General features: G+C 38.4%; 1 protein-coding gene across 6 annotated transcripts in view; it reads right to left on the bottom strand.

Annotated features, from left to right (window-relative positions):
- The window catches only part of LOC149153497 (uncharacterized), a 746732-nt gene that overhangs the window by 436866 nt on the left and 296692 nt on the right, over positions 1–13174 (bottom strand). For all 6 annotated transcript variants that reach the window (XM_089440793.1, XM_089440790.1, XM_089440791.1 and 3 more), the window contains one exon: positions 5384–5473. In XM_089440793.1, the coding sequence (XP_089296919.1) occupies positions 5384–5473 (90 nt within the window). The remainder of the gene's footprint in view (positions 1–5383; positions 5474–13174) is intronic.

The raw sequence follows: 13174 nt of genomic DNA, 5'->3' as shown, positions 1-13174 counted from the left end.
TTACGGACACGGGGGCTAGAAGATCTCCATTTAAAGTCTTTTAGATCTAGGGACCATATAGGTAGACCCTAGATAGAATGGGAGGAAAAAAGGGTGGTTTGGTAGTGGAAGTGGGAGCGACAATAGCTCGGGAAGATCTCCAAACGAAATCCCTGGTAAGTAAGTACTCACCAATGAATTGATAAATTTTTCTTAAAAAATTCATTGTAGGGTTACTAAGCATTAAATTTGTTATAATTAGGGCTTCACACACACACTGGTACATTTTGAGCATAAATGTTGTTAATGTATGTTAATTTCTGAAATCTAGGGCTTCATATTCATTAGTCTTGTGTGACAGAAAGTGAATGTACGAATGAACATAAACTAGTCCCTCAGCCTTCTTCGAGCCCAATCTATTTTGCTTCACCGAATGGATGAAGCCATATGTATTCCAAATCCTTTCTACTAAAGAGGAACTAGCCACCTGTGACAAGATCCTGATGGCCAATTTTTCGATATGTGGAATTCCCCACCATAGTAGTTCCACCAATCAATTGGACTTAATTTGGTCTTGTCCCACATAGAATCAATATCAACGTCCAAACCCTCTGATCCCACAAAATCAGAAAACTCTAAACGAATGTGAATCCCAATTTCAAGATCTACACATAGCTTTCTAAAAGCTTTCTTAAATCCTTGTGAGACTTATGGGTCTTTGTTTGGTGTGGTTCTTTCTGAATCACTTAGCAACTCTGCAGAATAATATTTTGGATTCACTGCATAGGCCAAAAGGTTCAATGGGGTAGCCATCTTGTTCCACATTTTGGTCAATACATCTTTTACTACTCTGTAAAAGACTTCATCTAGGTCATTCTACTTGGTATTTATAACCACTCTTATCTTCTTTATCACAGACTCAATGCCCTGATAAACCTCTCCAAATTAGGCATGTATGTGCCAAACATGAAGAGAAAATCCATAATTGGCTTAGTAAATGCCAAGAGGTACTCCACCCTATCCCACTATTCATCATCAACAACCAACCTTTTCACTGCTTGTGCTCTTTCAAATTGGGATTGTCTCCATTGATTCCAAAAAGAACTGCATACCATTGATTGTAATGTTTCTTTCACCTGCATAAGCCTTGTTAAGACTATGATGTGAGAAGAAAAATGAGTCTCGGCAACCTACAAGTTCCAATGTTTCAATATATTAAAAATCATAAATGATTGAACACCTTTTATGATTCATGAATCATGACATTTGAGAATCCAATTTACATATTTGAATTTAGAGCCATAGAAATTAGAATTTATGAAATAAACTTTAAAGTTTAGGTACCTTAAGGAGCTCCAACCTCGCAAATTCCCTGTAAATTCCGTGGGACATGTAGTGGTTTTTGATGAAAGCTTTGTGAAAATTCCTAAACCCGGAATTCCTACTGCGGCAAACTAATGTTACTTCTCCTACTTGTTAATTCATACAAGTTATTTACTGTGTTCTACAGTAGATATCGAAGTAAATACAACTGCAACATTCACTATTTAAAATAATATGCCGAAACAAGAAACTGAACAATAGATAAAGATACACACAAATGACATAGTTGTTTTTAGACAGAAGTCCCCGAAAAAAACCCAATGCGGGAAAACTGGTGCAGTAGCTATGAGGGTTTTATTATTATGCAATAGTAATTTCTGAATACAACTTTTGGATGCCTTCCCGGCAATCTAGTTATAGAGAATATCACTAATAGAGAGATACGTGAGATTACCTCAAACTACACTAGAAATCCTGGTTGATCCAACCCCTAGCTGCCTCTACATTGCCTCTACGCAGTGTTTGCGTCAACCCAGCATCACACTATCTAGGGACTGCATCACCCCTTCAGTTGATCAATTTGCTGCTCAGGAAATTCGATTTTCACCTCCCGGTCTCACACCTCAGCTTCCGACTTCTACAACCGATTCCTTCGGCTGATTTTCGGATTCCCTCTTGGCTTCTGCGTGGCCCTGTGTCAACCTCTCTAGCTTTGTGCTACCACTGCTCGATCTCTCTCTGCCTTCTCTATTGAGTATTCTCCGGTCGAGAAAGATTTCCCTCCAGATACTATCCCTGCCCCTCACTACAAAAGATCACTATCGAAAATCTCTCCAGCGGTTGCTCTGCTTCGGAAAATCGAACTTCTAATCTCCCCTTTATGTGTTCTCCAAGTGCCCATCAAGCCTTCTCTTATAATCCTCTCGTTGATCAATCAATGACCTAGATTAGATTCTAATCAATGGCTAGGATCATATTGACTTGATCTCCACCTTCTTCTAGAAGTTTCACCTACAGTTTAGATTAATACCCATTAATTATTTTAATTTCCTAAGTTTAGACTTAGGGACCCATTAAAAATAAATAATTATTTTAATAAAACTCTCTCCTGGTGGAATTTCCCAAAACGATTTCTGAGTATTGGAGAATACATGTGTCTAAGCTTCCCTGCATAATTTGAGACTTAGAGCACATTCGATGCTACCAGAAATCAACAGGCTTGAATTACATTTGCCTCTTCAAAAATAACTCGAATCCGCACAAATTGCTTCCCCATCTTGCTCAACATGAGGTTCAATGAATGTACAACACAAGGGGTCCAAAAGATGTGTTGATATTTGCCTTCAATAATTAGGCCTGCTACTCTACACACCGTTGCATTGTCAGTAATTACCTGGACAACATTTTCTAGCCCCACCAATTCAATTGCTTCAATCAAGATGTCAACAATGAATTGGGAATCTTTCAACTGCCCCTCACAATCCACTGCCTTCAAAAACATTGCCCCCTTAGGGCTCTAAGCAATCACATTGATTAAATGCCTATTACTTTGATCTTTCCATCCATCAAAAGTGATGGACATCCATGAAATGCGCCACGAATTACGAATGGGGCTTAACTTAGCCTCAAATCTAACTTCTCAGTGCTCAACAACGTAGTGCGGACCTTCCCATACCCAAGGCTCTTGTATCCTTTTGGGGCTTCATTCATTGCTTTAATAATCATTGCCCAATAAGGAGATCCCACAAGGTTAAAGGGACGCCATTTGCATAAATGCATTGACCTATAGCTGCATTTGCCTTCTCTCGAGCATCATTATTAAAACTATTTTCAAGTTGTCCCAAATTAGACCGCTTTGAACCAAGGTTGCGAATTCCATAATAGGAAAGTGGAGGCCTTGATGAAGATGTGAAATGTAACGTAACCAAAAGCAAGTTGTGTGGAACTAACCCTGTTGATGGAATATACCAAGTGAACATCGTCGGACCCCATAAAACCCCTCAAAACTGCTTTGGGATCTCTAATGACGTAATCTTGCTCCTCTGTCCTGACCACTATTGAAATTTCTAAGTCTAACAGTTAGAAACCTTCCATGCACTTTACTGATTTATTCCTACCTACTTGTTATGTTAATTAACAAGTTATTTACCATGTAAATACTGAAAATAAATACAAGTGCATGATCAACACATTACAAATCATCAACTGAAGGAAATAGAAACAAGCACACAAATGACACCGTTATTTTTAGACTAATGTCCTCGGAAAAACCCAATGCGGGAAAACCGGTGTAGCTATCTGAGGGTTTTATTATTAAGCAACTCTTTTCTGAGTACATTGGGTGCCAAACTGGCTAACCCGACAGAGATAAAAAATCTGGCAGCAATACCTCTCTTCGGAAACAAGTATTCGGAAAGCCCGCTCCACGAAATCCCTCTCCAACACAATCTGAAGCTAAGCGTCAGCCCTGCTAGCCTCTGCGTCATCCTGAAACCCTTTGCATCAGCCCACTGAGGCTCTGCGCAGCCTCTCTGGCCCTCTGCGTCACTCCTGTAGCCTCTGCGTGGATGACGAAGGCCCTTCTGGCTTTGAGCAGTCTCTGCTGCCTCTGCGTGGCTCCCTCTAGCTCTGCGTCTACCTCTCTCTGCTTCTGCATTGGTCTCTCGGCAATGTCCCTGCCTCTCTGCCTCGTACTCACTGCCCCTTGCTGCCACTGATCACTAAGTCTATCTGTCTTAGCAAACCCCACTCTAGAGAATAGAATGACTGATCACTCCGGTGTATTCTCCAAGTGACCCTCAAGCTTCCTCTTATACTTTTATCGTTGACATATCAACGGTCGAGATTAAGTCCCTAATCAACGGCTAAGATTAGATTTGGCTTAATCCATACCTTTTGGACCATTCTAACACAGTTTTATATTAATTCACATTAATATTTTAATTTCCCTAAGTTTAGACTTAGGGACTCTATTAAAAATATTAATTATTTTAATATCTCCCAAACTATTTAAATCTACCCAAACCCTTTCTGGGTATTGGAGATCTCATGTGCCCTAACCTCTCCACCAAATTTCGTGGCTAGAGCACATCCGATGCTACCCAAAATCAACAACCACCACGTACCCTGGAAATCCATCATGGGTGTATTGTAGAGAAAACTGACAATCGGGACATTACATCCTCAAAGCATTAAAGGGATCGGCTCCAAATAAATCTAGAGTAGAATACACCCTTCTCATCAAACTATATCCTAGATCTAGAGGAGCAATGAGAGATCCATTTGACATTTTGTGCTTCCAACCTACGATGTTAGGAGAATCCCTCACCCGTACACTCACCTGGATTTTGCAGCTAGGCTTCACAATCGTTCCAGAAGACTTCGACAATGAGCCAATGCCCCCTTGCCTATGTCACCCCATCCATCAAACTTAGGAACATTAACATAAGTGGCCCCATTGTCTCATCTCCCTCTATCTCTCTCTCTCTCTTGACAAGTTCTTTGCTTGGGTTTTCCACCTTTCTAGTCATTGGCAAACTCACTTAGTGTTTTGTAATATTGTGTATTCATCACAATTGTATACATATGTTTTGATACTACACATGCAAGTTTCTTTCTTTGTATTATTTTCGGCATTTTCTACAAATTATGTTGGCACTACCACATTGTATTCATACTAGTTGTACTCTTTAGTCCCATTGGCCTACTTTTGTGGTCATTTGTCGGACATTCATATCTCATTTTATCTTATCTCAAAGGAATTTACTTTGTCGTAACAAGGTTCTCAACTATTTGTTTCTAGTCCTTCACACCAAACTCTGAAGCCATAAATAAATAGATGGCAACAAACCACAAATCAGCATAAGAACACCATAGATACATATACACTATTAAAAAGACCAAACATTGTGATTCAACATGTACCATTCTAGCATAAACTTTTTTCACTTGAGTTGTTTCCAATAACATGAACAATGAAATAATGTAAAAACATAAATGCCGAAATAATGTGAAAACATAATATGCAGAAACAAGAAATCAAACCATTTTTTCTTGCATATATACTTCCTTAGTTTCGTACCTCCTTATGAGATAGAAAAGGAGCAGATGTTCTTCCTCCACGAAGATCCCAAGCATAAACATTACCATATTTACTTCCAACAATTGCAACCTACATAATAAAGAAACGAATTGATAAACTCATTCATATATATGATAGAAACATGCGTTCTGTAACACCTTATGATCCAAATATATATGTGTGTGTGTGTGTTAAGTATTCTTTGCCTATAAAGATTTAGCATAATTGTATTTAACATGAAGTATTCGAATGTTAAGTTATATTAAGTGCTCCTCATGTGAGAAAAATTATTGAAGTAAGATGTTCTACACTAATTTTATAAAAAAAATCAAGATCTGAGGCCTATTTATTATTAGAGCCATTGAAACTTCATCAAGCAGAAAATCCAAATGGTTAATGCGATGAGATTAATACTATATCCTGCCCTTTTATTAAGGTTTGCATTGAATGGAATCCTGAGCACTCTAGTATCATAATTAAAATTGTATGGGATGGAAAAGATGCTACATAATTCAATTATATTATTTTCTTGAAGTAATTTCTCTTATTCAATTTGTATTTAGTGCATCTGTAAAAAGAAATTTCATGCCTTTGGCAATTTTCGAAGAGATTTCATGCATCTCATGAAGTCCATCATGTATGTACTGAAATTACATCGATATAGTGTTGAGAAGTTTTGAAACATATATTTCCCTCCCCATGTGCAAATCACTAAATTAGTCCATAATACTTGATATGCACACAATGGCTATATCATAGACTTTATTCTTACTATATGTGTTTGGTGAAAAGGTTAAACTATCCAGAACTTCATAATATTCTGCTACTCATGAGAATGGTGTGCCCATGATAAGGAAATGGATATTCATTCCCATTAATAGTGGATCAGCCACATATAACTTGGAACATTTTTCTTTAGTTTGATGCACTTTAACAACACCTACAAGTATTCTGTTTTAATTTTCTATTTTAAAGTATGGTTGTGCTGTATGAGAAACTGAGAAGTTGTACACCTTAACTTTCACAGTTACTCCAAAAGTGTCTGCACCATCCTTTGAGTGCTCGATCAGAATTGTGATACATGGTGTGCACTCAGCCCCTTGATTGCCTAAAATGTATTGGCACATGAGACATAGAACTTAATGGATGCTTGTGTCATGTCCCTTTTTGAGTAATGACTACAGGAGTTGACTTAGTAGCCTATTTGATTCCCGTAGGCTATAGTCGAAAGAAGGGGATCAATTAATTTAATTATTTAATGTCATTTGGGTGAAAAAAAAAACAACATTCCTAATCTGATGTTGAGTAATTCAATTAAAATGGGGTGTTATTTTATTGAGCAAATGACCCATGGTATTCTAATGATAAAGTTATAAAAAGAGGAATTGGAGTTCACTTTTGATGATGTAATGATTATTTTTATAAATGATTTTGGTGAGTTCTCGGTGCTTTTGAGTAAAGGGCAAAAGCCCTAGTGAGGATTAGTTTTTGTGGTGAGACACATCCACTGTAGCTAGTCAAGGAGGAGGAACCATTCAGATTCTTCACATGTACTCAACGTCCAAAGGAAAGATAAATTTTGCCAAAGGAGATCAAATCTAGTAGAGGCTCATTTTAGTCTTTGGGAAGGACGAATTTCCTTAAGAAGCCGAATTTATCTTGGGGAAATCCAAATTAAATTGTGGAGGCCAAATACATCTGTAAAAGCTGAATTTTAAAGGGAGGCTAAATTAATTGTGTCAGGGCCAATCTTTTAAAACTCCGACTCGGCCGAGGGTCGACTCCTACTCCGACTCCGACTCGGTATCGACTCGGGCGGCTCAATTTCAATGACTCGGTTGTTGTAAAAACTACATTAAATATTTATTTTCTATAAAAACACATCATTTTAAAGATTTTCATTCATGTTTCCAAACACACAGCATTAGAATATAGATAGAAGACAACATATGAATATATCCATTATATCAAAATGGCACCCAATACACTGTCCAATACATACGCGATGACGATATAGAGATCAAAACAAAAACACATAATGAAGAAGGCTAGAAATGGCCTCTACAACAAAAGTCTGTGACCAATACTACTGGCTACTGCTAGAGTTGCCAACATCATCTGGCTCAGTGTTACTTGGGAGCGGGAGCGAAAACGGGAGCATGAACGACATTTTCAGAAGCTCCCGGTTTGGGAGCGAATCCCGGAGGAGTTCGACAACCAATGTCACTAACATCAAGGTACATAGAGGGATTGGTGCTCTTGATTAAATACGAGTTCCATACCCTAATACATGACAAAATTCAATGGAAACATTGCAATCCCCCAATTCTGAAATCCTGAAAAACTGATTACTCTGCTGGATTTTGAATGAAATCTAAAATTCTACTTTCTCCATATGAAATCCAATGAGGTCAGAACCACTCTCAAACATCCTGAGTCATTTCATGGTAATGTTAAAAATTTAAGTAAAAGGATGAAAATGAAGATTAAGGAGAATGTCACTTTTAATTTAAGAATTTAACATTACCATGAATAGCATATCAATACTAGGGATCAGAGTCAGACAGGGAAACCCATGAGTCAAACAAGGAAGCCCATGGAGTCCCCAAAAATGAAATTTCAAAAAAAAATGCCGCTGAAGTGACTTGACCAGCCGCTGTTACTGAGCCAGCCGATTTAGTTCGGACTCGGGCGAGCCGGCCGGGTTGCTACCAAGCTGGCCGGGTTGTTACCGAGCTGGCCGAGTCGTTAGCCAACTCAACCAGCCCGGTAACAATGCAGCCGGCCGATCCGGTTCAAAGGCCGAGTCGACCCAGTTGGGCTATGACTAGGACCAACTCAGCCGAATCGAAGTCGAAACGACTGGTTTTTAAAATAGCGGTCGAGGCCAATCGATTTTTGGAGGCAATTTTTTATTGAAGGAGTAGAGTTTAATTTGTGGAGGCTGAGCTCAGTGGGGAAGGCTAGTTTAATTTCTAGAGGCCGAGTTCAACGGGGAACCCGAGTTTTATTGGGAGGCCAAATTAATTTTGTGAGGGCCGATTTCATTAAGGAAGTTAAATTTTATTGTCGATGTCAAGTTCCTTAAGGAGCTTGTGATCTTCTTCTTGTGGGGACGCATTTCTCTGGAGGGGCCATATTTCTTCAGCCAATACTTGTCATTTTCCAAAGGTATCCATAGGTTTTAATAATTATATTTATACATCTTTGAGGAGTTGTCTTGCATGTAATTTCATGAACAAGGGTAATAAAATTTGATTGAATTACTGTTGTTATTTGGGTTCAATTATTGAACAAGGGTTTCAATTTAATTGCATGCAAAATGTTTGAAGAAATGTCTCTACAATAAAAGCCTCTTCTTGTTTGCATACAAGTGTTTGAAGAAATGTTTAAATGCAAAGTGTTTCACAAAATACATGAAAGAAAAATTAAAAAAAAAAAAATTAATAATTGCAACTTGAATAAGCCTATGTTAGCAAGGGATATTACAATGGTATTAAAGTTGGTTTTCCTACAAGCCTGTGACCACATGTTACTTTGACGAAAGGGTAAAGACCTCCCCCATTCTAAATCAGAAGGAGAAGAAGAAATGGGTGACAAAAAAGAACAACAACTTGGAAGCATTATGAATGCCTTAAATGACTTGGCAAGAGGGCAGCAAGAGTTGGTGTTGGTTATCACTCAGTCTATGGCAAGCATTCAGGGGAACCAACATAATTCCAACAAAAATGGTGCAAGAAGGTCGAATGATCACAATGGGGATCATGTTGAGGGAAGCAACACCCATATTACAGCTCAAAATAATCCTCAGACATCTAGCATAGCACAATGTTACCAGAACCAAAACGATGATCAAACTGAAAAACCTTGTGGACCGCAAACCAGTCAAAACTGGACTGGAACCGGCAAAAATACCGGACCAAAAACACGGTTGACCAAAAACACATAAAATATTCAAATTCTAAAGAAAAACATATACATACATGTGCATCCATATGAATCCAAACCATCTATACATAAATAAGCAAAAGTTATCATTTATATAACACGTAAGGGTGCACATAACCAAAATAGCATCGAGTGCAATCTATCTCTGAACCAAAAATACATCAACAAATAAGCTATAGATGGCCTCTAGCATCCAAAAGAAATCATGCTATAACAAATGCCTATATATCATCAAAATCATTGCCTATATTGGGATCTTCATCATCAATATAACCTTCTAAGCATTAAAATAAGATAGAAAAAGCGTAGCATGTCATGTTAAAATTTTGTTTGAGTGATGGGTACATTTTTAGTAGAGTCGTGACAGAGGAGTTCGACAACCAATGCCACTAACATCAAAGTACATAGAGGGTTTGGTGCTCTTTATTACATACTAGTTCGATACCCTCGTACATGACAAAATCCAATGGAAACATTGCAATCCCCCCAATCCTGAAATCTTGAAAAATTGTGAAGTCTGTTGGATTTTGAGTGAAATATAAATTTCTACTTTCTCCATATGAAATCTAATGAGGTTGGAACCACTCTTAGAGATCCAGAGTCATTTCATGGTAATGTTAAAAATTTAAATAACATGGTCATTTCATGGTAATGTTAAAAATTTAAGTGACATGGTCATTTCATGGTAATGAGAAAGTGACATTCTTCTGCTTTATCTTTCATTTTCATCCTTTTACTTTAAGAATTTAACATTATCATGAATTGCATAGCAACACTAGGGCCACAGGCTTTTATATTAGGTTGAAGGCCATAGGCTTCAATATTAGGTTGGCCTAAGAGAGACTTAGAAGTGGACCAACCAACTGAACAAACAAACAAACAAACAAAAAAATCAAAAATTCAAAAAATCAAAAAGGGATTTTTTTTATGTTGGGTCGTGCAAAACTGTACAGAACCGGTCCTGAATCAGTCGATTAAGTGAAATAGGCTAGTTCAATACCAAACCAATCGGTTTGGTGAAATAGGCCAATTCAATACCGAACTGACCAATTTGGTGAAATAGGCCAATTGATACCGAACTGGTCAGTTTGGTGAAATCGGCTCGTTCAGTACCGAACCGGCCTATTACGATTTCGAAGCCCTAATCAGACAAGTTTTGAACCCAAACCGATCGGATCGGCCAGTTCTGCCGGTTCTAATAGCATTGGCAGAGCATTGTCTAGGCGTTTCTTACCAAAATTCTTAGAAGAACAAGAAGCAGAAAATCAAGGACAGCAAGGGCAAGGAGAAGGGTCTTTTGAGTATCTAAGGGAGTATCAGGCACTAGGGGAGGAATTTCATGTAGCTATTTCCTTGCAAGATTTTTGCACCATTGAAAACAAGCACAAGACAAGACAGTACAACAGGGGTTCAGTAAATTACATGCTCCCAAGGAAAATGAGGAAGCTAGCCATTCCTCCTTTTTATGGGTCATCTAGCTACACTGTCAAGGCATGGTTATGAATGGTGGACACATATGTCCAATTCAACCCCATGAAAGAGATAGAGGCCATCAAGTATGCTACATGAGTGGTTGTGCCAAGGTCTAGTCACCTTGGGACATTCTAGCATCACCTCTTACCTTGAATTCACATGGATGTTGATCAATCAATTTGATAACAAGAAACCTGAGTTAAATTATAGAGAGTTGGCGCAACTCAAGCAGGCAAGTATGCCAAATGCATACATTTTTAGGTTTCGGAGCTTAGATCTTCTAACCTCCGAAACACGGGAGGATCTAATAAGCAATGTTCTCAGGAAATGGGAGGGTGACTTAAGACATTTGGATGAAATATTTGTTGAATAGGTTGTCATTGATGTTAAAGTGGGAGCAACTGCAAGATGCAGAGTATGTGCAGATAATGATGATGCAGGTGATGTTTTGAGGTCATGGATATTGTTGGTTTTGCAATGGGATGATCCAGGGTGTTGAAACCCTAACCATTGGTTGAAACCCTAGCCTTAGGGTTTGGGTTTCTAGACAATCAACGCACCCCGCAGTTGTTGGAGTTTTTCAAGCAACAGATCAATGAACTTGTATTGGCAACCCTTGCCAATGGATTCTTCTCGTCCTACTAATTCTGGTGGTGTGTGGAGTGTTTCGTGGGCCTTCTCGGTTTGAGAGAAACGTTCAATCAAAGTTGAAGACCCAATTAGGGGTTCAAAACCGCAAAGGGCTACTAAGGTGGCATCATAGTATTGGTGTGATAGTTAAAACTTAAAACTAATGATGTGGTAATCTTCATATTGGTTGGCAGTTGATGATATCCTCTCATCAAACATCAAATAAATTTTTATGAGGGCATTTTTTTGTTCAACCCTAAATCGGCTAGAGTTTTGGACCTTCCATACAAATTAATTTTAAAATCAAAATTCCCTCCTAAATCCGCAAGTCCGCCTTATCCTGAGTTCAAAATTTAAATTTATTTTAACACTGAATATCGACCTTCCAAATTGGTTATGTCGGCTTCAACCAAAAGTCACGTATAATATCCTCCAAGAAAACTATATAAAGGCCAGTGATTTGCCAAAGAATAATGTGTCTTGTGTTGCAGGTCTCAGATGGTCTGAGGCAAAACAGTTCAAATCAAATTCTTTTCAGTAAATATATAGATCTCTATGAGACATGTTTGAAGTCCTGAAGAGTTGGACGAAATTTCTCAAGGATTTTGTTTAAATTACTGGTTGTTCATACTCCTCCATCGAATATCAGAGATCAACGATGAAATTATTTATGTCGTCAAGGACTTCGAACGCTATAGATTTCGCATCACATTAGTTTAGAAGTGATCGTCGCCTTGAAATGCTCCCAGCCATTCTACTAGTGAAAATCGCACGGATTTCCTTGAAGGATGTAATCGTAATTTCTATTTCTCTTTATTGTTGGTAACTATTGTTGCGCGTCTATAGAGAAAGACACTGAATGTGGGCACTAGTACAGACTTTCTGTGAAAAACTTGAATGCCTACCTGTGACTTTGAGAAGGTCGATATGTTCTGATTTCTCTACAATCAATTTCGGGTCTTTTGAACAATGAATGAAGGGCAGATCTCTAAGCCTTCAAGGGTCTTAAATTTTTGTAGTTTAAGTTTTGGATTCGTTGGGTTACCCTGCTTCTGAAATGATTGATCCCTGCGGCCACTAAGAAGCAAATTCCCTCTGTGGCCAAGACTTGCATTTATTTTGGGAAGCAACGATTCTAATTCAAAGGATCGCTTGAATTTCATCTCTCCGTTGAGCCCTATGTAGAGCAACGATTCTAATTCAAAGGATCGCTTGAATTTCATCCTAGGCTTTGCTATATCTCCATGATGTCAGTGTAACACTTTGTGGCATCTCTATGGTTGCATTATGTTGATAGTGGATCACACCTATTTTGTATGGTTTGAATCTGCAATGGATTACAATATCTCTGTAATATCCCCAATTTTGATTTTCAAAATTATAGAGGAGTTTGGGAAGAGGACACAATTCTGGCACCGGGAATTAGGAGGAAAAGAGAATATTGCGGCTCTAGTGGAAAGTGTGGACCACAAGAAAGAGAAATTCGACCCAACGAGGGAACTCACACTCTTGGAAGAGAGAGGAAAGAGAAAGGAGTGCGAATTAGGGGAGAGAGATAGAGTGGGGACCACAAGGAGAGAAGGAGCCATGAATTATAAATAGAACAAGAGGCACTCATTTTGGTCATTCATTCATCTATTCAGAAACTTGTCTTTGACATAGCATGCTTGAGCAGAAGCCAAGTCTGCAAGTGTCTCCAAGCGGAGATCTCAACCCTTACTTCAGTGGACTTTGAGTGCC

The sequence above is a fragment of the Pinus tabuliformis genome, chromosome 9 (assembly GCF_031772625.1).
Source record: "Pinus tabuliformis cultivar Carrire ecotype Pingquan chromosome 9, CPIR1, whole genome shotgun sequence".
NCBI classification, from domain to species: Eukaryota; Viridiplantae; Streptophyta; class Pinopsida; order Pinales; family Pinaceae; genus Pinus; species Pinus tabuliformis.
Note: the sequence above shows the minus strand (reverse complement) of the source record. Positions and strands in the feature narration are given on the sequence as shown.